General features: G+C 50.3%; 1 protein-coding gene across 1 annotated transcript in view; it reads left to right on the top strand.

Annotated features, from left to right (window-relative positions):
- Positions 1-26,779, top strand: part of ALK (ALK receptor tyrosine kinase) — a 673,357-nt gene that overhangs the window by 639,354 nt on the left and 7,224 nt on the right. The window contains exons 17-26 of the mRNA XM_059405373.1: positions 95-193; positions 700-852; positions 1,849-1,953; positions 3,814-4,000; positions 4,686-4,776; positions 4,904-4,968; positions 6,389-6,518; positions 12,842-12,939; positions 16,574-16,666; positions 19,128-19,229. Coding sequence (XP_059261356.1) covers positions 95-193; positions 700-852; positions 1,849-1,953; positions 3,814-4,000; positions 4,686-4,776; positions 4,904-4,968; positions 6,389-6,518; positions 12,842-12,939; positions 16,574-16,666; positions 19,128-19,229 — 1,123 coding nt within the window. The remainder of the gene's footprint in view (positions 1-94; positions 194-699; positions 853-1,848; positions 1,954-3,813; positions 4,001-4,685; positions 4,777-4,903; positions 4,969-6,388; positions 6,519-12,841; positions 12,940-16,573; positions 16,667-19,127; positions 19,230-26,779) is intronic.

The following is a 26,779-nucleotide window of genomic DNA, read 5'->3' as shown; positions in this document are numbered from 1 at the left end:
CCGGGGGGCCCCCTGCATGCCCCGCTGAGCGCAGATGTGCTGAGACCTGGGCCCCCCGCCTCTCTGCGCTCAACTCTTCTCTGGTTTGGCACAGGCGGCAACGCGGCCTCAAACAATGACCCCGAGATGGACGGGGAGGACGGGGTTTCCTTCATCAGTCCGCTGGGCACCCTGTACACCCCTGCTCTAAAAGGTATCCCCTCCGCCAAGCGACACAACTGACCCGCTCCGGCCAGTTCTCCCGCCCAGACAAAACCTCAGGGCCACGGACACGAGTCCAAGATACAAAGGCACGATCACGGGTCCCTCACAGGCCAGGCTTCCCGCCGCTCATCTCAGCAGGATGTGTGGTCTGATACAGACCTAGAGGCAAAAGACTGACTTTCAGGCAGGCCGGTCCTAGAAAATGCAACAGTTATAGTCCCCGGAGCTGGGCTAGCCCGCCCGAGGGGCTCACACTCGGAGCCTCCCCTCTGCCTGCAAAAATGCATCCTCGTGTCTCCTGAGCTGCTTCAGATGCGTCAGGGACATCCCTCCCCACCGCGGTCCTTCAGGGGAGGGGGGACAGAGGGACGGGGGCCAGAGAACCCACCCCAACCCGCTAGAGATAAAGCAGAGACGCCAGGAGCAGGGTGCGGGGTGGTGCGGGCTGGTCCTCCCTGCCACGAGCCGAGGCTGACCCTCCCTTCTTGTCGCCAGTGATGGAGGGCCACGGGGAAGTGAATATTAAGCATTATCTAAACTGCAGCCACTGTGAGGGAGACGAGTGCCACATGGACCCCGAGAGCCACAAGGTCATCTGCTTCTGTGACCACGGGACAGTGCTGGCTGAGGATGGCGTCTCCTGCATCGGTAAGAGGGCAGGGAGCGCGGTGACGGGCCCAGAGTATGAACCGACGGTGGCTGCAGCTGGTGTCTGTGATTCTGGGACACCTCAGACATAGTTTTGTAAGCATCTGACCCCTGTCTGTCTGCCCCAATACGGGCGCTCTGAGGACTGGGCAGAGGGTCCTGTGTGTGAAAGGCAGGTCGTGGCCGAGGAGAAAGCCCCAACGTGTCCAGTCCCACTTGTAAGCCAGGGCGTGAACCCCCACACTCCTACCAAGGGACATTTCTGTCTACACTGAACACCCACCCTGCATGCCAGGGACCTCACTGCCCCATCGAGAGTTTGCAAGCTGGACTTGCAAAACCTCTCAGGTGCTTGAAGACAGAGCTGTGTCCTCCTCCTGCTACAAGTCTCCAGATGGAATAAGGCATTTGTTTCCATCAGTTCACACGGGACACTTTTGTGTCTCCTCCCCATCCCGTGTCCTGCGTCTGCTGGCGTTCCAGTGACGGTGTCCTTGTGAGATCTAGTGTCCAGGACCAGGCAGGCTGTCCTGGTGTGGGCTGTACAGGTGTGCACCCAGACCCTCTCTCCGGCACTCCGGGCCCAGTGCGCAGGGACCGTGGGCAGTAACTCAGTCGCCGGTGTCACTCTCAGGCACCCTCTGCTCCTGGGTCGTCCTGAGTCTGTGCCCACCTAAGGACAATGAATCTCTTCCATAGCCATTCCTGGCTCACCTTCCTACCCTCCTACTGTCGTTGTGCCCTTGACATCTGGGATCAATGTCCAGAATTTGATATTTATCCCTGCCAGGAGTTCCCTCCACCCAAAAGCTACTATTGAAAGTCGTAAACCAGAATGAGCCCACTTCCTGCCCCCAGCCGTCTGCAGAAGAAGGCCTCCAGGGTGGGGGAGGAGCGGCTGGCATTGGTCCAGGTTGGGGAGGGTATTTCTCTCTGGGAGTAGCTCCGAGGGCGATCAGCGATGTCACTAGTGCCCCGCTGGGACCTATCTTGCAGTGTCTCCCACCCCAGAGCCCCACCTGCCGCTCTCACTGGTCCTGTCTGTCGTGACCTCCGCCCTCGTGGCCGCCCTGGTCCTGGCTTTCTCAGGCATCATGATTGGTGAGTGTGCCAGAGCCCTGGGGCTTCCGGGGCGGCATGGGGTTGGGAGCGGGGTCATGAGGATGGCCGATCAGGTGGAACAGAACACATCTCCTGCTTTGCTGTTGATACAGAGGTGTCGCTTTGGGTGGGTGGTGATTAGAGCAGTCCAAGCCAGCCTCAATAGAAGACCCCTCCCCCAGCCCCCAGCACCACGTTCCTTCCCTAGAGGAACTGCTGATTCCATGCTTCGACCCCATATTGAGCCTTCTACAGGCACTCTGCAGAGGAGGACACAGTCGCTAAAGATTGCCTCACCCCCAAAGTTCACTTCCAGCTGCCATCAGACATAGGCTCCCGGGGACACCTGGCTTTGCTCACTCCCCAGGGAACACCCCCAGCCCCGCCCTTCCCCACGTCAAGCAGGCAATGCAAAGTTAGTTTATAAGTGTTTCTGTTAGGCCTGTGAGCCAAGGAGCTGATAGACAGGTCTCAGAGGGCTCACCGTGGTCAAGTCAGGCCCTTACTGCTGGAAATGCATGGGGCTGGAGGCCAGGGACATGAAGGCAGGCAGAGGGAAGGCTCAGCAGGCTTTCAGAGCAGCCCCTTTGGGGGCCTGGGGGGCCAGTTAGGGAGTCAGGGGTGGACAGGGGGAGGGCAACCGGCACTATTTCTCTATATGACGCCGTCTTTCCAAGAGACAGGATGATGAGAGCGTCCACTTGCTGCACACTTACCACGTGCCAGGTGACTTACACACTTTGGGTCACTGAATCCTCGCTTAGCTCCAGAGCGCGGTTGGTCCATTTCAGAGAGGCGGGCCCTGAGCCCACAGCCGTTGATTTGCTTGCCCTGGCCTCTGACTAGGGAGGCTGGGCTTTCCAAACAGAAGCCATTTTGTGCATCCCAGGTTCGTCCTACCTCCCACAGACTTGGCCCTACAGAATGTTCTCACGGATGGACAGTAAGAGCAGGAATAATGGTCACCCACCCTGGTAGAGCTCTTCAGAATTTTTCAAAACCATCTTACATTGGTGGCTTCATTTCATTATGCCATCCCCAAGGGTAGGGAGAGGGGGGCGGGGGTGCTTAGGGGACAAGCAGGAGTTACTGTCCCTGCTGGCAGAGAAGGAAGCTGGGCCCAAAGAGGGCGCGTGACCTGGTCGGTGTTGCTGAGCCTGTAAATAATGGAGATGGAGTTAGAATGCACGCGGGTCCTCTGGCGCCGGCGGAGAGAGCTTTTCGGTCTCTGGCAGTTTCCAGCTGTAGGAAGCCAAGGGACCAGGACACCCAGCTGCATTCTCAAGGCCACCACCACGTTTGGCCCACCCAGCGACAGCGCTGAGCAGACTGAGGCAGGTCCGTCCCGGGGAGACAGGGAACCCCCTCTGAGGGCCGACTTTGTCTTTGGAACTTGCGGCAATCTTGCTGAAACTTGTTTAGACTGTGTGGCCCTCCTGGGTCTTCCCTCAACCTTCCCTCCATGCTCACACTGAGGGTCAGACTTTCACCACCGCCTGATGGCTCTCCCAGCCTGCCCCTGCCCCTCCCCACCACCACTCAGCCATCCTCTGATGAAATCCTTGCACACTGAATCCTGTCTTGGGTCTGCTCCTCAGAGGACCCCAGCTGACGGGCTTCTGCATAGGAGACAATCAAATCTTGTCCATTTACTTGATTTTAAACTGTCCATCTCCTTTAAATGATCTTTCATTTTGTTATTCTTACTAAGTGTGATAGAAACGTTTAGATCCCCAAGGAGAAGATGGAGATCCAGGAGGGCTTCCTGGAGGAGGCAGCCCATCCTGGGCTCCAAGGGGCCAGGCGACCTGGTCCAGGCCGCGTTGGGCCACTTTGCAGCTAACCTTCGTCTGTGCATAGTGTACCGCCGGAAGCACCAGGAGCTGCAGGCCATGCAGATGGAGCTTCAGAGCCCGGAGTACAAGCTGAGCAAACTCCGCACCTCCACAATCATGACAGACTACAACCCCAACTACTGCTTTGCTGGCAAGACCTCCTCTATCAGTGACCTGAAGGAGGTGCCTCGGAAGAACATCACCCTCATCCGGTGAGTGCCCCACTCCGGGCGGCGGGGGAGGGGGATGGCGCATGGGGAGGAGTCCTGGGGGGCTGGATGTCATTCCTGTACCATGGATTTTTCTAGCCACAAGAGGCGAGCAAAGCCACCTCTCGGGTCATTTCCAGCCCTCCCGGGAGAAGGCTTCATGTCCAGGGCCATTTGGGGAGGTATTAATTGTTTATTTCAACAGCCCATCTATTTACGGGGTTTGCAGTGAGAGGAGGGCCTGCCTCAAAATCCACTCTAGAGCTCCCTCCGGAGTCCTCTGGGCCCCGCCTTCTCCAGGTGGAGCCAAGTGCCCCTCTCGCAGCTTCCAGAGCCCTCCATCACGGACTGAGCACAGCCCGCAGGAGTGTCTGCCAGTGATCTGTCCCTCCCCAGGGCGTGGGAGCCTCTCCCCAGGCAGGGCCGTGTCTTCACCTCTGCAACCCCAGCAGAGATCAAAGTCTTAGTCAGTCTTCATTGAATGAATGAACATTCAACCACTGTCCTGAATCCCCAGTTGGAACCTTTCTTACTGGGTTTCAGATAAGGTAGTGGAGGCCTGGGGTGGTCTAGTAAGGCCAGGTGTGGGGGGCGTTGCGTGTGTATGTGACCCCTGCCTCTTGTGTGTCTCCTTCTCCTGCCCCCCACCTCCGCCGCTCTGCCTCACCCTGCCTTTTCCTGCGCGCAGGGGGCTGGGCCACGGTGCGTTTGGGGAGGTGTATGAAGGTCAGGTGTCTGGAGCGCCCAGCGACCCGAGCCCCCTGCAAGTGGCCGTAAAGGTAAGAGGCGGCCCCACCTTGGGCCTGACCTTGGCCGGCAGTCTCTGTGGGCCTCAGCTCTGGCCGACAGCCTCCGCCCGCCTTGGCTCACAGCCTTCTCCTTCTCACCCTCCCCTTCTGTGCCCAGACGCTGCCGGAAGTGTGTTCTGAACAGGACGAACTGGATTTCCTCATGGAGGCCCTGATTATCAGGTAACTAAAGCCACAGAGAGGCACCTGCTCCCCGGCTAGACATTCCTGTCAGTCTCCAAGGGAAGCGGTGTTGTCCCCCAGCGCCCCCTTCCTCTCCACCAGTAGACGCCCTAAAATTCTTAACACAGCCTACCGGAGGGAAATAGCCCCAGGTGGTTGTCCGGGAAAAATATCTCTGCGGCCTAATAATGGAGATGTCACTCTGCCTTCAACGAGCACCCCTGTGTCATCCAGCGGGGTGCTCCCTTTTCTTAATCGCATGCTAGTTGTTGACAGGGGAAGACATACACTTTTAACCCAGGTGACTCTTCCACAAGGCCCTTCCCCAAACCAGCTCTCAGATCTTGTGGAAAGGAAATGCTCCCTAAGATGAGGAAGGCCCCCGCACCCTGGTCCCGACCAGCTGGCTTGCACCCTTCAGCATGTGGCTCTGGGGCCCCTCCCTGGAAATCTCAGTGCCCAGGGCTCCTGAGGGCATGTGCTCTGGCAGCAGATCGCCTTCAAGAGGACACAGGTGCTTGACCTTGATATCTTACCATGCTTACGGCCTCCTCTGACACAGGAGAGCCTCGAACCTCCAGACAAAATGGAGTGGTTGGGGTTCCCATCCCCCACCGTGTGGAAGTGGCAGGGGAATAAGGCTAGGACAGCCTGTGAGGTGCCCATGGGGCATAGATCTCAGAGGATGGGCTCCCTTGCTCTTAGGGTAACATATTTAACGATTAGACACGTAAGCCGTGATTGCTGAATACAACTTGGAAAGTGTAAGTTGATATGGAAGGAGACCCAAATCATGCCATCTCTCAGTTGGCTGCTAGCCCATCACTACCGGATTTCAGTGAAGAGCGGTGTGGTCCTTCAGCTCTGCACGACTGTGCCCACAAGGAGTGCACCGGCCCTATTGCCACCCCCCCCCCATGTCCTAACAGGATCCCATTAACAAGAAGACCCAAATCGTAGGGCCTCGTGGCCAGACTCAGTCCCTCCCCATGAGCACCCCCAGGGAATGTGCCTAGGGCCCTCTTCCTCACTCTCGTTCACATGCGTTCCCTGGAGGAAGCAGTTCCTTCAGCTTCTCTGCCTGACGGCTTCCACGAAGAGCTCCCCCATGAATCCTAGGCAGCAGTCCGTGCCCCGATGTCCAAGAGCCTGGTCACTCTCTCCACCCCTACTCCCTCACCAAGGACTGCGTGGCGTCCTCCTGCCTCCTGTCCAGCACTGAACCCCTGCCCGGCATGCCCTCTGCTTCTGCCTGCTGAGCGGTGAGATGCCCCCCAGCCTAGGCTCCTTGTGGGATCCCTGCTACCCACACTTACATAATGCGGTTGCAGAAAACAGAACTTGGTTTCCCGCTTTTCCTGCTTAAGATTTTCCCAGACTCAGCTCAGTTAAATGTGGTCACTCCCCCTCTGCTCTGCAGCAAATTCAACCACCAGAACATCGTGCGCTGCATTGGGGTCAGTCTGCAGGCCCTACCCCGCTTCATCCTGCTGGAACTCATGGCAGGAGGAGACCTCAAGTCCTTCCTCCGGGAGACCCGCCCTCGCCCGGTGAGTGAGGCCCAGTGTCGCCCTCGTGGTTGCGCCAGGGAATGGAGCAGAGGCCGGGAGGAGTGAGAGTGGGCAGCCCGAGGAGCCACACCCTCAGCGAGAGGGGAGTCGACCCTGAGGCTCAGATGTGGGGGGAATGGCCGGGAGAGAGGGGACAGAAAGGGGGACACCGGCTGAGCCCATCCTGGGGAGCTTGAGCCGGGCTTGTGCAAGGGGTCCTCCCACCTGAATCCACTTTTGTGGCCTGCTGATTCCAAGAATTAGGGACAAGCACAGAGGGGACTCTCATACCGGCCATGTCATTCGCTCAGCTGACTTGGGGACAGGGCATTCTACGTCTACTCATTCTCAACCCCACTAGCTTCATCTCTTAAGTGGGGACATCCTGACCTTGTAGATTTCCTGTGAAAATAAAATACTGAAATATTTATGAAGGTTCTGCATGTGTGTCGTGATTAAGGGGCTGGAGCTTGGAGGAGCCAAGAAACCTAGGTAGACCCAGGAATGAGTCACCCCCCCCAGCCCTGACTGGCCATTAGACAACCATGTGGCTTCGGACTGTGAGTGCCCTAACCTCAAGACCGGCAGTGTGAAATCCAAGGGCTGGACTGGACCATCCCAGAGATGGTTCTGAACTCTAAGACGTAGCCCACAGGGCATACCCTGAGTCCAGCTGCCCACTCTTATCTCTGCTGGGGTCTTCAGGAGGCCTTCAGCATCAGGAACTGAAGCACAGCTGATCCCCGAGCCAGGACCTCAGCTGCTGGACTGTGACAACCACAGGGAAGACTGGTACTCTCCCCACCCCCAGGAAAGCCGAGCAAGAAGATAGCAGCTTTGCTGCAGAAAGCCCAGAGCTGAACACAATGTTTTCAGGGACTTGGACTGGAGGCTGAAACCTGGAAAGGTCACACCTGCCCTCATCCCCACTGTCAATCAGATTAAAGTTAGGATCCCTGAGCCCTGGGAGCCTCACGTGACCTCTCAGCCTCTGAGAAGAAACCGGTCTAACTCCCTGCAAAGATGAGCGTGCACAGCTGTCACAGCCAGCAGGTGGCCAAAGGGAGCAGCGAGCTAGACCAGCCCGGTCTCATGATAACCGTCATCAGCATTGCCTTCATCTTCCTCGTGGTGACCACATTTCTGAAAATGCCCTCATGTGCAGTAGAGGGTGTAGATCTTACCTTAATTTCACAAGTAAGAACACTGTGACTCAGAGAGGTTAGGTGACTTGCTGAGGTCACACAGGAAGCGGAAGAGCCGAGACGAGAACTCAGAGCTTGGGACGCCTGATTCAGAGCTCACTCCAGCCTACCATCTGCTTATCCCAATGATCCTCTTCAGGAAGCCAAGGACTACCAAGATGAGGTTGGGTCACTGAGTGCCCATACAGCCAGCTGTGCCAGCATCTGTGCCAGGTATGGGCACCAGCCTCAAGACCTTCCCACCACCACTCAGCAAGTCAAAGACCTTCAGCTCTTGTGCCCGGAGATTCTCAGTAGTGCTTCTGGCTTAGGTCAAATAAAGACACATGGCATCACACTTTGGAAAGAGACCTAGCTCTGGTTTTCCTCCTGGACATTCCCGAGGCTTGAGAAGGCAATATTGTGCACACAAATGACAGAATTGCTTGTACAGGGAACTGGGACCCCGTCACTTGGCAAGACCAAGGACTTGGGGGGTGGCGGTGGAACTTCCCTCTCTCTTGCAAGCAAAAGCATCTCTCTAGTATGATGATAAGGATGATTGGGGTATTGCCCCAAAGAGCAAAGTACCAGCAAGGAAAGGCAGATCATTCCCACCTCACCACCTCCTACCCCTGCTCCACCCTAAGGAGCCTGAGGCCAGGTTGTGATCTCTCAGGGCAGGTGTTGCCCAGGGGATGGGGATGCCCACAGCCGGGAGCTGGGCGACTCTCCTTGGGAGAGCTGCTTCTGAGGGTCAGGATCCCACTCACCAAATCCACTCTTCTAAGCCTTGACCCCACTCCCTCCATGTGGCTCTCTTTGCCAGCCCTGCCCCCAAGTCCTGGTAGCGCCCCCACATCCTCCTCGCTTTCACACGCACCCACCCATCCTAGGTGAGCTGGTCCTTCCCGAGGTGCCCCCAAAAGAAGGAATTTTACGTGTTGGATGATAGCTCCCCAGAGGGAGCCCTGGCACGTATCTGTGGCCGCAGCTTCCCTGGGGGGTTGGGAGATTTGCTGGACATTGGGCATGGATTCCCAGAGCCACAGCTTAGCCAGGTGGGGACTGGGTTGACTACAAGAAAGGAATATCCATTGTCATGGGCAGGGGGCGCTATACTGGTAACCCTCACGGGATGAAGGATGGAGGGACTGGCCAGTGAGCATCGCTGCTGGAGAAGTACGCACTGAAAGATGGTGGGTAGAGCTATAACGTTCTTTTGGATTCCAAGGCCTGAGTTCCCCCTGGTCCGTTTGTTCGAACGCCCTGATACTCTCAGGACTTCCCTGAGACCTGCTGTGTGCAAGTGCTTGGCTGGGCATTCAGAGTCAGACAAGGTCTCGGTCCTCTGTTCCTGCCATCTCGTGGGTCCAGCAGCTGCACAGACTATCAGAACCGAAGGACCTCTGGCTTTAGACAACAGGTGTGCAGACACGAAGTGACAGAACCAATATGTACAGGCACGATGGGACAGAACGGATGCTCCAGCCAACCCCGTCCGTCATGGAAACAAAATTCATAAAAACCTCATTTGGTCCCAGGACCCCACCTTCTCAAGAAGGAAAGAGTCATGTCAAAATAATTTTACAGACCCAATCTTTATTCAACAAATATTTATTGAGGGTTTAAGATACGCCCGATACAGGCTAATAGCCATCTTTGGTATCCGTTGATTCAATCAATAATGACAGAAGCCATTAAGGGGTCAGTAACCTCTCAATTAAAGGCAGCAGTCATTAACCACAACAGTGTCTGTACCTATTTGGAACATGGCAATGCCCATGGGTAGTGGCTCTGAGAAGATGCTTCCAGACTCAGGAGGCTCCTGGATCCCAGAGATCACAGTGTCCAGGTGAAAGCCTCGGCTTTGGGCTCCAAGGTTGCCAGACCAGTTCTGGCTCCAAAACGCATTGGGGGATTTGGTGCCGGTGAAAAGTCGGCCACATCAGGAGCCAGGAAATACGAGGCCCCAGCAGCAGGAACTTCTCAACCTTTCGGGCAATGCTGCTTTTTGTACCTGCTTCTTCCTTTCGCCTTTCTCTCTTGCTCTTATATGCATAGATTTGAAATAAATCCTTATCCTGGGTGCTCCTGGCTGGCTCAGTCAGTTAAACATCTGACTCTTGGTTTCGGTTCATGATCTCAGGGTCCTGAGATCGAGCCCCGTGTCGGGCTCCATGCTCAGCAGGGAATCTGCTTGAGATTCTCTCTCTCTCTCCCTCTCCCTCTACCCCTCCCCTGCTCACTCGCTCTCTCTCTAAAATAAATAAGTAAATCTTTAAAATACACACCTATTCTGGTTTTCACTGGTGAAACAGTTCCTAACCCCTGTCCCGTGACTCTTCCCCTCTAAATGGCCCAGGAGCAGCTACTTTAGGAAGGAACAGATACCAATATTATCCTGCATTTTATTCGTATATACGTTACCTTTTGGGGAAAGCCCCTCAGAAGCTGTAACCAAAGAAATCGTTCTCCTTCGCTGGGCCCGTTTTCTCACTTGTAAAAGTGGGCTCTTGGTCTAAACAGCATCCCTGAAGGGAACACCAGTGCCCCGAGGAGCTATGTGCTCACATGCATGCTTGAAGGAATGCTGTGGTCAGACGCATGATCAGAGAGCATTGCTCTCCTATTGATTCATGGTGGACATCAGTGTCGAGCAAAGACAGATAATTCCTGCGCACAGGGAACCGATCCGACCCAGGAATGCCCAGGCCTGTTTGATCAAATTCCATCCCACAAGCCCACCTTGGGAAATACTGAGCAAAATCCTCTCTGAGTACTGGAGAAGGTCTATGTCCATGACCGTGGCTGCCCAAAGAATGGACAGCTGCTGAAGGAAGTGCCACACTGAGTGGCAAATCGCTGAAACAAAACAAAACAAACAAACAAACAAAAAGAACAAAAAACCCTGATTCCAACTCCTTCTTTGCCCAGGATCGATACAAATGCCATTGGACATGAGAGCTATGCTCTGCATTGCTGGTTTATCAGTTTGACACAACAACTAAACCTTCCCCAGTTCTCCCCCAGATACACACACTCCCACACACGCGCGCACACACACACACAGCTTGCCAGCTACCCGCTTCTGTGCTGACTGATTAGTGGAGCAGTTAATTTGCTCTGAGCCGCTGAAGACAGGGAGCTCAGATAAACCTGGCCCGTGGGTTAATGCCTGGAAAGATTTAGTCCCTGCAGCAGCCTAGGCATTCAGACATCAATGGTCCTTGCTTCCTGAGTGATGGAGGCTAAGACACAAAGACACTCAGGGGAAGCTATGGCCGGTCCTCTCTTAGAGGAACAGCGCATTTTCCTGGAGAGAGAGAGAGAAGATATCTCTAATACTATAGCCAAAAGGATTAATATTTCCCTTGGAACTGTATTACTTTTTCACCCCCAGGAGACGGGTACTCTCTCCCAGTGCCCAGTGGTTCTGACCCTAATCAGGCCCTTAGAGAAGCCAGACACAGGGGCCGTTTGCTGAGACTACCGTGGTCCTCCAGGCAGCCCACCGTGACTGCAGACCCCTTCATGAAGGATTCACTCTGGGCCTCTTGCTGTGGGTCCTTGTAATAATCTAGCGAGGGTGATAAGAACACGCCTCTTTCTCAGACAGGGATACCAGCTTGGAAAGAGGCAAAGCAATTAGTCCCAGGCCACACAGTGAGTATTGGATGAGCAGGGATGAAGCCGAGGTCAGCCCAACTGGCCACTGCACTATGTTGCTACTGCGTTTGTGGGCTGTATTCTGAATCAGCTGTACTGAGAATATGAGTCCTCAGGCTGTACACAGTACTGTGCCCTGTGCCCATGTGTTCTCCCTCTCTCCTTGGGCATGTTATCCTGAACAGCCCAGTTTTAACTCCTAGGATGCTGCCTCCCCCAACCCGGATCTTTAAAGCCCAGCTCCCTGCTATAGGCTGTGTGACCTGAAGGGAATCACTTAGCCTCTCTGAGCCCTCAGCCTTCTCTTTCATATGGAGATACCCTCTCTTCCCCACAACTGCACAAGATGTTGCCTCAAAGGAGGTCATGTGCATGGACTTGCTGTAGATCATAAAGGCATTTCCTGATGTTCCGTGGGCAGACAGTATTCCCTTCTCTAAGTTGTCTCCCCCAGAATCGAAGCATGCCCTAGAGCTGCCAGCCTCCTCTCCGCCTCCCCCAGATCCATACTATTGCTCCAAGGAGTCCCAAGGAGGCCTAGATCTGGGGCAGAGAAAACTCCCAGCCGCCGTCTGGGTAAATCATAATTCAGCTGTCATCGATCAGCCACCCCTCAGTGTTCCCCTGAACTGCCACTGTGTGCTGAGCGTCACGCTGGGTACCGGGAAGTGGACACTGAAATCCCCCCTCGGGGACCTCACAGTTTACTGTGACTTTTGCAGCAGCAAAGTGAATGTGACACTGAGTGATAACAGGCTGCTGCAGACTTTGGGGGTTTTAAGAAGGGCTGCAGCCTTCTTGGAAAGTCTGCTGCGAGTCCAGCAAGGCTGCGGAGGAAGCCGGGACGAGCTGCACCCCGGGGGTGGGGTGATCTCTCTCTTTTTGCACAAGAGACTTCATGTAGAAACGCTCGATGTCGCTCTTCACCTGCCCAGCATTTCCTGAAAACTCCTCTTGGTCGGTCAGTCCACTTTAGATCTACAACTGCTTGAAGAAGATTAGCTCTTTAAACATTTTAAAACATTGAAACAGAACACTTTAAAAAAAAAAAAAAAAGAAAGAAAGAAACACTTATCTCCCTTGATTTCTTCTCAAGATTTGTTCGTAAGATCGGCAGGTTTGCGTGTTTGTGGAGATTGTGGTGGAAGAACGAGCAAAATACACGGAAAGGGGGCGGGACCCCTGCCCCATCCTGGGTTGCTCTCAGCCCCGGCTGCATATTGCATGGACCTTGGGGGCTGTGAACTTGCAAACACTATGCACCCCCCAGAGAGGTGGGTTCGTTGGTCGGGGTTGAGCCCCGGGCATGTGTGTTGAGAGCCGCCCCCGTGATTTCCGAGGTGCGGCCGGGGCTGAGACCCAGCGGGGCAGGGTGTCCCTGTTCGCTCCTTGTCAGCTCTTAAAGCCCGCGTTGCAGATCTTCTCTGCCCATGAATTCTGGTCAGTGGATCGCTTCTGTCTCTCCCACAGAACCAGCCCTCCTCCCTGGCCATGCTGGACCTTCTGCATGTGGCTCGGGACATCGCCTGTGGCTGTCAGTATTTGGAGGAAAATCACTTCATCCACCGGTGAGTCAAAGCGATCTTGCTCGTCCCTCTGCCTTCTGTGTGCTGCCCTGTGTGTCTCCAGGGCTCAGGTCTGCCCCCTGCAGAGTACAATGGCAGGTGTCTCTCCAGACTTGTCTGGATGACTCAACTTCGCTAGTCTTTAAGATAATTACTGACCCGGTCAGGGCTTCATTTACCTCATATGTAAAATGGGTATCATAAAAGATCAATCCCGGTGCCGGAGATGAGACAAGCTGTTCTTGACCTTGTGTGGGGATTCCCACCTGCACCTTGCAGTCTGCTATCACTTTAACGTTTTTCCTGTCTAGAAAACCAAGCTCCTTAAGGGCAGTTAGAGGAGCTCCTATTTTCACATATTTGACTATGGGTGACTTGAAGGCAGTTTTATTTCTCTTCATACCCCTGTTACATCGCAGGGCACAATTCATGTCTGTTGGATACAGTAATTTTTTTCTAAAATACTCTGAAATGAAGCATGTTCATTTTTTTTTTTTTGGCTTCCATACTTCATTTCCTCTTTTCTATAGGACCCTTACATTTAAATGGCGTTTGATTAGGACATCAAATCCACGTGTAATGCTCTAGACATGATAGATAATACGTATTTCTTTCCATGTGGATGTTGATGACTTTCTCAGCTGACACCTTGATTCTGAAATCTGAGAAGTCAAATAGATTGTTAGGCTCTTTGCAAAGCTCTTCCTAATGATATGCTTCTCAGTTAGTAAATACGAGCCTGGTGAATGAATGAACAATCACTTTTTAACGCATGTCTTCAAAGAGTATAAGACATGTTCGAAATAATTAGAATATGTAAGTACAAAGCAGGAAATGAGAGAAGCTGTGTGAGTTCAGAAATGGAAAAAGCACGTAAGCAGATAGCAAGCTATGCTTTCTGCCCTAATAAAAACGGAGAAATTAAAGATCAAGAAGGGCACTCGCCTGGGCTCCTAAAGTCGTTCCTAAAACCAGGCAATAAACATTCACACCAGCATATCCTTCCACTGTCACTCCATCCCTTCGGTCTTCAGATCTTCCTCTTGATTCTAACTCTGTCCGACTCACAGATCTTCTGCTTAATAGAAACAACAGGAGTGAAAAAGGAGCTGGGACCAGTCCTTCAGGTTCTCCTCCAAAGCCACGCCCTCTGCCTCAAAGCACGGGCAGCCCTGCCATTGTTCTTGCCCTTTCTGTGGTGCCCAGAACTTTCCATAAATCTCAGCTCTGGGCTCCACTGCTGCTCAGACAGGACAAGGTTGTGGTCTTCTTGGGATTCATTCTTGGCTAGAGCCATCTTTCCACCTGCTTTCTGTGTCCTCTAAGTCTGGACTCACTGGAGAGCGAGCTGGGCGGTCACCTTGGTGACTCTGGCCACCTGCCTTCCCTTCTCCCCGAGATCATTTCTGCTTTCTGGTCTCCACCCCATGTTCATTACCAAGCATCCGGATTCTCCCGGCTGAGGGAATCATGTTCTTCTTTCCTCTAATGTTTTAAAACCTGCTTTCCTGAAGCCGTGAGACATGCCAACTACATCCGGTGCTCTCTTCTTATAGATGATGAGAAACCAGGATCACAGTCACTCTGGGTTCCTACCACTTCCACATCTGTACATGGTTATTGAAGGTCAGAAGTGCATCCCCGAGTCATCATCTATTGCTACTTTTATCTTTTTTGAGAAGTAAAATTGTCAAAGACCAAATCAGGAATGTAGGATCTGCAAAGAGGATCTGCTTTATAAGCACAAGGCAACATGGAACAGAAATTGTCCATCCCAAAACACAGCTTTTCTTCTGGGCTAACTGGCATTAGGAAAGCATCTTTCACACCTCCTCGCCGCAGGCCAGGAGCTCTGTGAACGCACTCTCATGCTCTCATGCTCCCTCCTCCACCAAGGTCCGCCACAAGATTCTCACAGGTTCCCGGGCATGCACATCTCCAGAATTCAGAGCAGAACTCCTTTCCCAGATGCATAGGCTCCCATTTTTCTATTAGATCTGTTTCCTTTGGACATGGTTTATTGCCATTTCAAGAATTATGGGTCGTTCTACCAATTCTTGGTGTGTTCTCTGATATCACGTTCACTTTTTTGCCATTAAATTCAAGATCACTTCTTTAAGCAAACATTTCATGCGCATCAGTGTAAAGACCTTCCTGGAGATATAAATATTGTTTCTGGTCTATTTCAGAGTATTTCTCTTGAGAAATGATGGCTATATATCCTACTACTTTTCTTCTTTTTGATGTCATATATGTTATGCTTTCATAGTTTTATTAGGGCATTTTATGCACCATTGGTCCTCAAAATTCAGCTGAAACCCTCTGTATCAGGTCAGTGGTATTAACACCAATTTCCCTCTCTGCCCCACTCTTCTGGTATCTTAAGTGCCCTAATGACCGCCCCCGCCCCCAGTCCAGATCCTATTTCTTTTCCCCACATCCTCATTTCTCTACCAAAGATCAGGACCTTTGGGAAACTGATGAAAATAGGAAAATGTTACCTGTACTCCCTAAGAAATGCTTTTTTTTTTCTGCCCAGGTCTTCAATATTATTAGAGACTTTCTCTAGACTTTCCAGACTTTCTCTAGATGCATCCTTCATTCTCACATGCATGTCAAGAATGGGTAAGCCGTTGATGACTGGATGAGTCTGGAGAGTTCTGATCATGCCTTCCAGGCATGCTACAGGAAAATAGGCCATCTGGAGTGCAATGGCAAGAAGACATGATAACTGGGGCGCCTGGGTGGCTCAGTGGTTTGGGCTGCTGCCTTCGGCTCGGGTCATGATCTCAGGGTCCTGGGATCGAGCCTCGCATCGGGCTCTCTGCTCCGCAGGAAGCCTGCTTCCCTCTCTCTCTCTCTCTCTCTCTGCCTGCCTCTCTGCCTACTTGTGATCTCTGTCTGTCAAATAAATAAATAAAATCTTTAAAAAAAAAAAAAAAAGAAGACATGATAACTTTATGACTTGAAAGAAATGATTCCTCGGTCCCAGAGCTGTGACGCATACAGCTTAGCAAAGGCATTAGTGAAAATCATGGATGTAAGAACAATAGTAGCTTATTTAAAAAGAAAACTAGAATTACTGGGGAATACTATGACCTGCTTGAACTTGGTATCATGGAAGCCATGCTCTCCCAGAACACTCCCCCAGGCAACTGGCAGAAACCAACAGCAGTCTGCACAAAACAATAACCTGAGCCAAATGGCATTTCTTATGTCCCTATATGATCTTCTTTTAGCTTAAGTTTTTTTTTAATAGAACGAGAACAGTGCCCTGTATCTTCTAGGGTTGTTGTGATAATCACCTAGGAAGCACTTAGAACAATGCTTAGTACAGAGTAAAAGGCCAATAAATTCTAGTTCCTATTATCATTACTTTCATTATTATTATCCCATTAAACATTTTCAATCATCTCCCCAAATCCGTTTCCACTTGCCTGTTAGTTCTGAGGGCTAGAATGGCTCTAACTATTTCTCTCAGACTGGAGTGTAGTGTAGTCCAGGAAAGAGAGGGCAGAGAAGGGAACTACTTGAACTTGAGATTGGAGGTGAAAATCCCTGTGATGAATATTACCTGTGTGTCTTCCCAGAAATAAAATTAGGAAGTGCATTGTGTCTTTCCTTTTTTTCTTCCCAGGGACATTGCTGCCAGAAACTGCCTCTTGACCTGCCCAGGTCCCGGCAGAGTGGCCAAGATCGGAGATTTTGGAATGGCCCGGGACATCTACAGGTGAGCAAAGATGGCGGTTACCCATCAAAGCCCCGTCCCCTCAGGAGAGAATGGGACGTGGCTGCCTATGCCCTAAGTCATCTCTGGTACCGTCCATTGACCACCTAACATTTCCTTAAGGCCTTTTCTAAGACATATGGCACCTCAGCTAGTGCATGTGCCTGGTGTGATCCTAATTCTAAGATCACAATGGCTGCCCTCACTGACACCATGTTCTTAAGGAGATCATCTTTCTGGTTCCAACTCTCTAATCCCAGAATGTTCTCAGGCACAGAATAACCCAGATACCTGATATGGAAAAAAATCTCAGTAAGGTTTTACTTCACCCCTCTCCTCTATACTCAGGAATTCTAAGTGGACTTGGCTTCCATCACTCCAGACAGGAGCACCCCAGAACTGACAGCAGAACAGCTGGCTGCCCAGTCTTCTCTACCTACCCCGGGGAGCCGCGGGAGGGGGCGTTCAGAGCCCGTAGCTAAGCTTCATCTCTTCATCCCTGTCATAGTCTCAAGGGCACGTTAAAAAATAAAATAATTTTTCTAATGAAAAAGAAAGCTCTTCTGCTGTCCTTTGCCTCACGCTTCTCTTCCCAACCCCTTGTTTCATTTTCAGCTGATTATTTATGACCGTGACTGGCTGTGTGAGCAAGTCACTCCTTAGCATGGTCACTAACTGCGCACCCTCCAGTCCAGGGGTGGAGCGGGGAGAGATGGTCACAGAGAGCTTTCAGTCCTTAGAGAGTACAGGGGACCCCCAAAGTCCCCTGGTCCCCTGTAGAACTGGTAGTGATCAACACGGGAGGAAATGCTGACGGCACCCCGTTCCTGCAGGGTAGCAGCGCGGGTGATCGGGGGTTCCGCTCTCCCTTCTCTTTACCTCTCAGAGGCTCAGCGCCCCTCCCCCTCCCTTCTGGGAATACCCAGGATTCCCCTCCGTTCAACAGACGAAAGTTGCAGCAAGCTGACTTAGCGAGCGAGCCCTTCCCCTCCATCTTCAGCTCTGACGGCTCCCCTGCCCTAGCTTTACCACCCCAACCGGTCCACAGCTCCACTGTGCCCACACACGTGTGTGATGTCATGCGTCAGGAATGGTCTTCCAGAGAGTTCCTCACCATTCAGCTCCCTCGGCCCCGGTCTGTGATGCTCTTCCTGTCTCTCACCACTGCCTCTGTGTCCCTGAGCTTCGCACACACCTCCATCACCATACGTGTTTGTCTCCACTGCAGGTGTCGGTATGTCTGTTCCTCCCACTCCACGCTGGGGCGAGAGAAACTGTGACTTATTCACGTCCTCAGCACTCAGCGGAGTAAACACTCAGTCCAGGGGTCCCCCTTTATCCTCAGTTTCCCTTTCGCCAGTTTCAGTTTTCATGGTCAACAGTGTGGTCTGAAGGCAGGTGACCCTCCTTCTGACATACCGTCAGCAGGTCAAGAGTCACCTAACTTCCTGTCCCAATGCCTGTGTCTCTGGGCCCACCCCATCCCCTCACACAGGCTTGTTATCATCTCACGTCAACCCAAGAAGTAGGGTGAGGACAGGACGGGGAGATACTTTGAGAGAGAGACGCCCCATTCACATTTCTATCACTGTACTGTTAATAACTGTTCTGTAGTATTAATAGTGTTCGTTATTAATCTCTCCCTGAGCCTAATTTATAAATCAAACTTTATCATAGACATGTATATAGGAGAAAATCCGGGGACCTGTAAGATTTGGTACTATCTGTGGCTTCAGGCGTCCACTGGCGGTCTCGGGAGGATATCTCACATGGATGAGGGGAGACCATTGTCCATGTTTGTTGAAGCGTTACTCTGGGCAACTGGTGGGGAGCTGCCTCCCCGAGCAGGAGAACGCAGGGCTACAGGAGAAGCTGGCTTCAAAGGCGTGAGCTAACTTACTAGTTTTTGTTAGTGATGTCATTAACGCAGCTCATGATAAAAACTGTTCGGTCACCTCACAACTTGGGAGGCAGCTCTGCCACCAGCCCTGTGTTCTCGGCTGGGGTGTGCTGGGGGGAGGCAGCGTCCCTCTGGCTCCCCAGAGCTCTGCTGAGCTCTGCTACTGAACGAAACACCGCACGAGTCCCACGGAGGATCCAAAGCAGACAAGACACAGGCCCTGCTCTCAGTGCCTCCAGGTCGGATCTTCCGTGAGTGTGGGCCTCAGGCCCCAGCTGGAGTACTGTTAGTCCTTGTGAGCTAGACCACACGAAACCCATCTAGGGAAACGTGCCCATCTGCCAGCGGATACTCTAGTCATTGCAGTGGGCCGCTTCCTGTTAAATGACACCAAAGTTCTCCCCTTCATTTTCAACGACCTGTGTGCCCCTCCTCTCCTTCCGAGGCCTGAGAACCCCTCACTCATCTCAGTCCTGGAATGGCCGCAGCCCATGGTCGCCTGGCAGAGCTCCCACTCGGAGCCCCCCTCCAGGACCAAGCGTGGGTCACCTCTTCTCCCCACAGAGCCAGCTACTACCGCAAAGGAGGTTGCGCCATGCTGCCCGTCAAGTGGATGCCTCCAGAGGCCTTCATGGAAGGAATATTTACTTCCAAAACAGACACATGGTGAGTCTTTGCGTGGCCGTCCTGCGGGTCTCGCTGTGGGCCTCACACCAGTGCTCCCGAGCAAGTGCTCCCATGCTATCTCACGGGGAGGGGCAGAGGCTGTTGGAGGCGGGCAAGGATCCAAACCCACAGAAAGGCCTGTGGGGCCCAAGTTACTCCCCCCACCCTGAGGGCTCAGGCATCGCCGAGACTCTGCCTTGCTTGCCTTGCTGACCAGTGTCCAGGAGACGCCAAGCCCCCTCACCGGGGACTACGCGTGGAGAGACACAGGATTTGGGGTTTTTTCTCCAAACTCCAAAGTTGGGTTTATTCCAGGAAGGCAACGTTGAGGTAATATTAGAAAAATTGATCAATGACATTCTCTCCACCAACAGAAAAAAGGAGAAAATAATTATCAGCACGAAAGTGCTGTAGGCTTAGTGGGGTTGGGACCCACTCTACAGGTAAAACTGAGAGTGGAAAACACCGCACGTGAGCTCTCCAGAACTTACTCGTCCTGCATAGCTGACACTTTGGGCTCCCAGACCAACAGCTCCCCACGTTCTCCTTCCTCCTGCCCGTGCAACCTCCATCCCGCCCTCCGCTTCTCTGATGCCGCCTCGAGGGGACAGCCTGCAGCAGGTGTCCCTCTGTGCCTGGCTTGGTCACTCAACATCCGGTCCTCCGGGTTCATCTATGTGGTCGAAAATGGCAGGATTTTCTTCTCTTTGAAGGCTGAATAATATTCCGTGGTTTATACGCACGCCACGTTTTCTTGATCCATCATCTGCCGGTGGGTATTTAGGCGGCTTCCACACGTCGGCTGTTTCGAATAACCCTGCAGTGAACTCGGGACTGCAGATCTCTCTTCGAGATACGGGCTCTGTTTCCACTGGCTGTAGACCCAGAAATGGGATAGCTGGATTGTAAGGTAGTTCTGTTTCTACGGTTTTGAGGAAATATCTGTGCTTTTTTATATTTTACATTCTATGAGAGCAACATAGAATTTGAAATGGCAGATTAAATTAGTGCTATCTGCCAAATACACGTGTACATGTGCACACACATGCACATGCACCCACATGCACACGCACATGCACACACATGCACGCACGCACACCCGCACGCACGCACACACACATGCACGCACACATGCTCACTCACACACATGTGCACCCACATGAACACATACACATGCACACACAAGCACACGTCCATACACACACGCACACACATGCATACAACACAAAAGGAAGTCTTCTTTACTTGTAGAAAAACCCACAAGGACAAAAATGACAACAATGACAAAAATTTGGAAACTGGGTGGTACCTTACTTAGGAAACTGGAACATTATATTGAGGTCCAGAAACAGCCTGGTTCACACTGCAGAAAATCCCAGAAAGGCCCAGAAGCTGAAGGTGCCAGGCACCCCCGGCCGCAGAGAGCAGTAGACAGGAAACTCGGTTACAGACATGTTTAAAAAGTAAGCAGATCGTTGGCCCATTCCCTCACCCCCATCTCTCCCCTACCATCGCACAAAACCAGGGGTTCCCTCTGCGAAGAGATGGAATTAAAGCCTTTCTGGTGTTGGGCACATCAAGACATCACTGAGGATGAATCTCTGTTAGAAACAGGGATACATCTTTTTTTTAAAAATAGAGCTCTGTAGACGCCATGATTTTATCCCAGGATACTGCACTGATTTTGGATGTCCGGCCTCCAGAGCTGGGAGAAATCAAACTCCTGTGGTCTCAAGCCAACAAGTGTGTGGCGGTTTGTTACAGCAGCCACAAGAGACTGATACTCCCAGGGAAACACGCAAGCCAGGTGGCCCCCCAAGGGACAGGATCCACAAGAGCTTCCCATCGGCTTTGCACTGTCCCAGTCATAAAATACGAACAGGCAGCCAAGAACCCACGAAGGCTTGAGAGTAGAGTCTAATCTGAAAGAAACAAACATCTAAAGAGGGAACTTGGAGGAAGAAAAATACAAAGCTTAGGAAAACTTGTAAAAACCCTAATATCCTCAGAAAGATAAATTATTGCAACCATAATCTAAGGATGAAAGATTTTTTAAAACAAGGCTTTTAGAGAAAAGAGTTCTTAGAAAGTAAAAATAGAGAGTGCTCAAGGAGATGGCGCATTAGTCCCCTGAAGCTTGTGTGACTGCACACAGCAACGTCAGGTCAGGTGATCAAGGTCAATGTCAGCAGTGACTGATCTCATTGATAGCTTGTGCCCTTGATATGCTGTGATAAAAATGACATTTAACCTCTGTGGTCTTTCTCCCCACACCCAACAACTCCCATCTAATCATAAGAGAAGCAGACGAATCCCAGGTGGGCATTCTACTAAAGCGCAGACCAATACTCCTCAAAACTGTCAAGATCATCAAAACCAAGGAAACCCTGAGAAGTTGTCACAGTCAAGAAGAGCCTAAGGAAACATGACAACTATGTATAATGTGATATTCTAACGGGGTCCTGGAACAGAAAAAGTAAATTCGGCAAAAGCTAAAGAAATCTGAAATAAACTGCAAGTTTTAGTTATTAATGATCCCTTAATATTGGCTCATTAATTGTAACAAATGTACCATATGAATGTAAGACGCTAAAAGTAGGGAAAACTGGATGTGCAGTATGTGGGAACTCTGTGTATTATCTGCTTCATTTATTTACAATCTAAAACTGTTCTCAAGAAATTTATTTTTTTACTATGATGATAGATATGTAAAAGTAACAGAAAGCTCGGAAGACAGAGTTAAATAAATCATCAAGAAATAAAACAACTAGGGGCTCCTGGGTGGCTCGGTTGGTTAAGATCTGCCGTCAGCTCAGGTCATGATTCCAAGGTCCTGGGATCCAGCCCTGGGTGAGGCTCTCTCCTCAGCGGGGAGCCTGCTTCCCCCTCCACCTCTGCCTGCCCCTCCCCCTGCTTGTGCACTCGCTTGCACACTTTCTCTCTCTCTGGTCAAATAAATAAAATCTTAAAGAAGAAGGAGGAGGAGGAAACAAATATAAGCAAATGGGACATATAGGAAAGAAAGGAAGAGAAAATTAAGAGGATTAGACAATTAGGTCCAGTTAGCTGACAAATAGGAATCCCAAAAAGAATGTACAGAAGAAATGAAGGGAATAAAGATATCAAAGAAATAATTCAAGAAGATTTTCCAGAACAGAAAAGCATACATGTGCAGAACAAAAGCATCCACCAAGTGCCAAGGTCAATGGATCAAAAGAGCCACATGAAAGCATGTCATCATGAAATTTCAGACCAACGGTGATCATGATTCTGTAAGCTTCTAAGGAGAAAAAGAAAATAATTGTAGTAAAATATGGTCAGAGATAAAAACAGAGAGTCCAAATGGCATCGAATTTCTCAACAGCAACACAGGAAACCAAGAAGACAAGGAATGAGAGTCCCCGGATTGGGAAAGCCTGTGTGGAAGTAACGTCACGAAATGGCGGAGCCACAGTGATCGGAGCCCCGTCTCGGACCCGCGTTTGTCCATGTGAGCAGGAGCCTTTGTTGTTTTAAGTTGCTGAGATCTGACTTACCCAAACCCGGTGGATCTCAGTGTGGTCCTCGGATCAACAGCACGGGCATCACGCGGGATGTGTTAGAAATGTAGCTTCTTAGCCCCTACCTCACGCCTAATGGAATAGGAAGTCTAGGGGTGGGGCCCAGGAATCTGTGTTTTAAGGAGCCCTCCAGGTGATTCCATGTGCACCAAAGTTAGGGCACCACCAGCTGCCCGATCCAGATGCCGAGAATAAGTTAGGTAATTAGGTAATTGTTCTGAGCACTTGTCTCTCGTACGAGCCAGGAATCCCACTTCCACCTGTCTACATTAGACGGACGTTGACAAAAAGGGACTCGGGCAAGGATGCTCGCTTGCAACGTGGTTTGTAATAGAGAAAAAGCACAAAGTATCCTACGTCTCCCTCAAATGGGGAATGGAAAATAAATTGTGGTTTACTGATATCACGGGAAAGTCCCCAGCGGAATAAAAGAGCACCCCAGACACCTGCATCAACACGGATAAATCTGTATGCAACCTTCGGTGGAAGAAAGACAAGTTCCAGAAGGGTAGAATATCATTATATATCATTTTAAATATAAAAATCGAGTCTATAATACAGATTCTTTACTGTTTATGCTTTCACACATTGTGAAAACTATGAAAACACAGATGGGAAGGCTGCGTTCTCACTTCAGTGGGGGGAGGGGAGAGAGGAAGGAGGAGAGGAGGCAGGGCGGGACTTGACGATGTCGATCTTATTTCTTCCAAAAGAAAAGGGGACTGGGCATCTCAGTACCTAAATAGCTATCAAATTACATTTTCTTTAAAAAGTTTAGATTGTTTCCTAATTATTTCCTAATTAAAACACTTAAAGACACAGGTAAATTGCATAACCTTGAATACTGATGAGGGCCGGCGAGACAAAAAAGCGGATGATCAAGAGTGGAGGGGCGGAGGGGCCCCGGGAGGGAAGCTGCGTCATACAGAGGGCGGGGAGGGCTCCATGGAGGAGGTGACAGTCTAATGCCTGAATGGCAGAAAGATGGAAAGATCTGGAAGATTTTTCCAGGCTGAAGAGGAAGTCAAGTATAAAACGCCAGTGGCAGGAGCAAGACGACTGTGTTTGAGGAATGAAAATGAGTCTTCTCAGCTGGCCCCCCCCCAGTGAACACGGGGGCGGGGGGAGCAGAACAGTGGTAGGTGAGTGAGAAGGGCAGGCAGGGGCCAGACATAGAGGTTAAGGGATGTGGATTTTATTTAGCACACAGTGGGATGCTCCCTGAAAGGCTGAAAGCCAGAGTTTGACAAGGTCTTTAAATATACATATATAATATCACTCCGGCTGCCAATGAAGAGAGACTGGAATGGGACAGGGGAAGATGGGGAGATCCTACCCATGTCAAGATAAGAGAACAGAGAGACTAGGCTTAGTGGTCGGGGGAGGGGGGAGGGGCGGTGTTAGCAGTGGCGGGATTCACGCTCTGTCTTGAAGGTGGCTGACAGGGCTGATGAAAGTCGGCCATGGAGTGGGAGGTGTGGAAAGAGTGAGATCAAGGGCGACTGCTAGTTGCCATCACTGGAGAGAACGGAGGGGTGAGTCGGGTGTGGAAAGAGCTTTTGCACAAGTCCAGTATGAGATGCCTGTAAGACAGGCCAGCGGAGACGTTGAGTGGACTTCTGCTCTGTGAGTCTGAAGGTTCAGGGGAAGTGTAAAAGAAGTGGAATCAGCAGGCTGCATATTTAAATACAACACAAGCTTTTTTTTTTTCTAAGCGTAGCCGACCTGCAATGCACAACATAGGGATTGCACAAGTCCACACATGACGCTGTGCTCCCACAACCTGGCCGCCGTCTCTCACCCTAGAGCCCTATTACAATACCAGCAACCTATTCATTCCCTCTGCCCTACCTCCATCCCCAAGACTTACTCATTCTGTAACCCGAAGCCCATACATTTTTGACTCCCAGTTTTCCAAAAACTGTGCTCCGCCCTCTACCACACCTCAAGACAATCTTCCAGGTGTGAAGAGGGGAAAATAAAATGAAACTTAAAAAGACTGATAAGCACAGCACAACTTGTGATTTTTAAAACCTTTTCATCCGATTAGCTTCATTGAAATTTTTGAAGTAATTCAGGCAGCAACCACTTAATTTGTTTCTACAATTTCAGGCAAAGCAAGTTTAAAACCAAGAGCAGGAGAGTGGGATTTTTAAAAAATACTTGTTTTTATTTGACTTTGAATGTTTCAGTGCAAAGCTGTGGGCCCTATTGCTCCTAATGAGGAAAGACTTATAGGTGATTAAAGAACCATCTGGCATACAAAATACAGATTTACTTGATCTGTGAGGTTGCTAGACAAAATAAAAGATGACCAGTTAAAATTGAATTTCAGATGAAGAGTGCGTAATTTTTTAGTATAAGTACGTCCCACACAATATTTAGGATATACTTATATTCTAAAAGCATTTCTTATATTTCCTGAACAAATTTGCCTGGATGTCCTGTATGGTTATTTGCTAAAGCTAACAACTCTCCCTACCTGAAATTATCAAAGTTCTATGACCTGCACTACTTCTTGTCCCTTTGAACTTCAAACCAAGAAAATAAACATCTATTTGCCACCTGTATGCTGGTTCTCTCAAAGGATACTACAATCTATTTCCTCTAGCTATCTAGACGGGCAGAAAACAGACATCCGGAATACTTGAGGCCTTGCTGCCAGGCCTTTGCATGATTTTTGCTTATTTTGTTTTGCCTTGGAGGAAAACAAACCACCAAGCAGAGAAAAATAATATATGTACCAGGCAACTTGTAGGTACCAGAGTCAAGGGATCTAATAACGTATTCCAGTCTGTTTCAGATTAATTGCATAATAACCTCTGCTTCAGCCTTCTCACCTGAAAAATATGGAAAATATCTTTACCCAATGCTCCTCACTAGAATCTTTGAAATTTCACCAAGCTGATGTACTTTTTGTCCCTTTGGATATGGAGGAGCTGTAGTTCTCTCCAATTTTTGATAAAATATTTATTAACATCCAAAAACTACAACCAGATACAAAAACAAAGATAGATGTGCTTTTCCCCCCAAAAAGCTAATAATGTAATTCAAAGTTTAAAATTAAAATTTTAGGGGCCCCTAGGTGGCTCAGTGGGTTGGGCCTCTGACTTCAGCTCTGGTCATGATCTCGGGGTCCCACATGGGGCTCTCTGCTCAGTGGGGAGCCTGCTTCCCCATCTCTCTCTGACTGCCTCTCTGCCTACTTGTGATCTCTGTCTGTCAAATGGATAAATAAAATCTTAAAAAATAAATAAATAAAATAACTAAAAATTTTAGTCAAAATATGAAAGGAGATGATTCTGAAACATATTTTAAAGTTCATTTAAAACAAATAACAAATGAGAATTCAGGTGTATTTCTTTAAAAAGAGAAATAACCCCAAAAGTGCCTACCAGGTATTAAAGCATAAATATACAAAAAGTTAACATAGAATTGTCTCAATGCAAGAAACAGACATAGGGACACCTGGGTGGCTCAGTCAGTTGAGCGTCTGCCTTCAGCTCAGGTCATGATCCCAGTGTTCTGGGATCGAGTCCCGCATCAGGCTCCCTGCTCAGCAGAGAGCCTGCTTCTCCCTCTCCCTGTGTTGCTCCCCCTCCTTGTGGGCACTCCTCTACCTCTATCAAATAAATAAAATCTTGAAGGAAAGAATGAAAGAAAGAAAGAAAAGAAAAGAAACAGACATAGAGATGAAGTGACTAGAGAGCCCAGAAACCTGTTTTACACACAAGTCAATAAGGGGGAAAGTATTCTATGCATAGTGTTGGAAGAGCGGTTGTTTGCAAAACAATTCAATTCAGAACACTTACCTCACACCATGCCCCAGACTAAGTTCTCAGATCCAGCTGAGGAGGAAGAACAAATACAAGAAAACAGCAAGTACTCATCTAATCTTTAGTGAAAGAAGGAGTGCATAATCTGTAAAACAGATGAAGGAAATCACAAATTAAAGAAAAAATAAATTTGACTACCTAAACACAAAATTGT

The sequence above is a fragment of the Mustela nigripes genome, chromosome 7 (genome assembly GCF_022355385.1).
Source record: "Mustela nigripes isolate SB6536 chromosome 7, MUSNIG.SB6536, whole genome shotgun sequence".
NCBI lineage: Eukaryota > Metazoa > Chordata > Mammalia > Carnivora > Mustelidae > Mustela > Mustela nigripes.
This window is presented reverse-complemented; position numbering and strand designations above follow the sequence as displayed.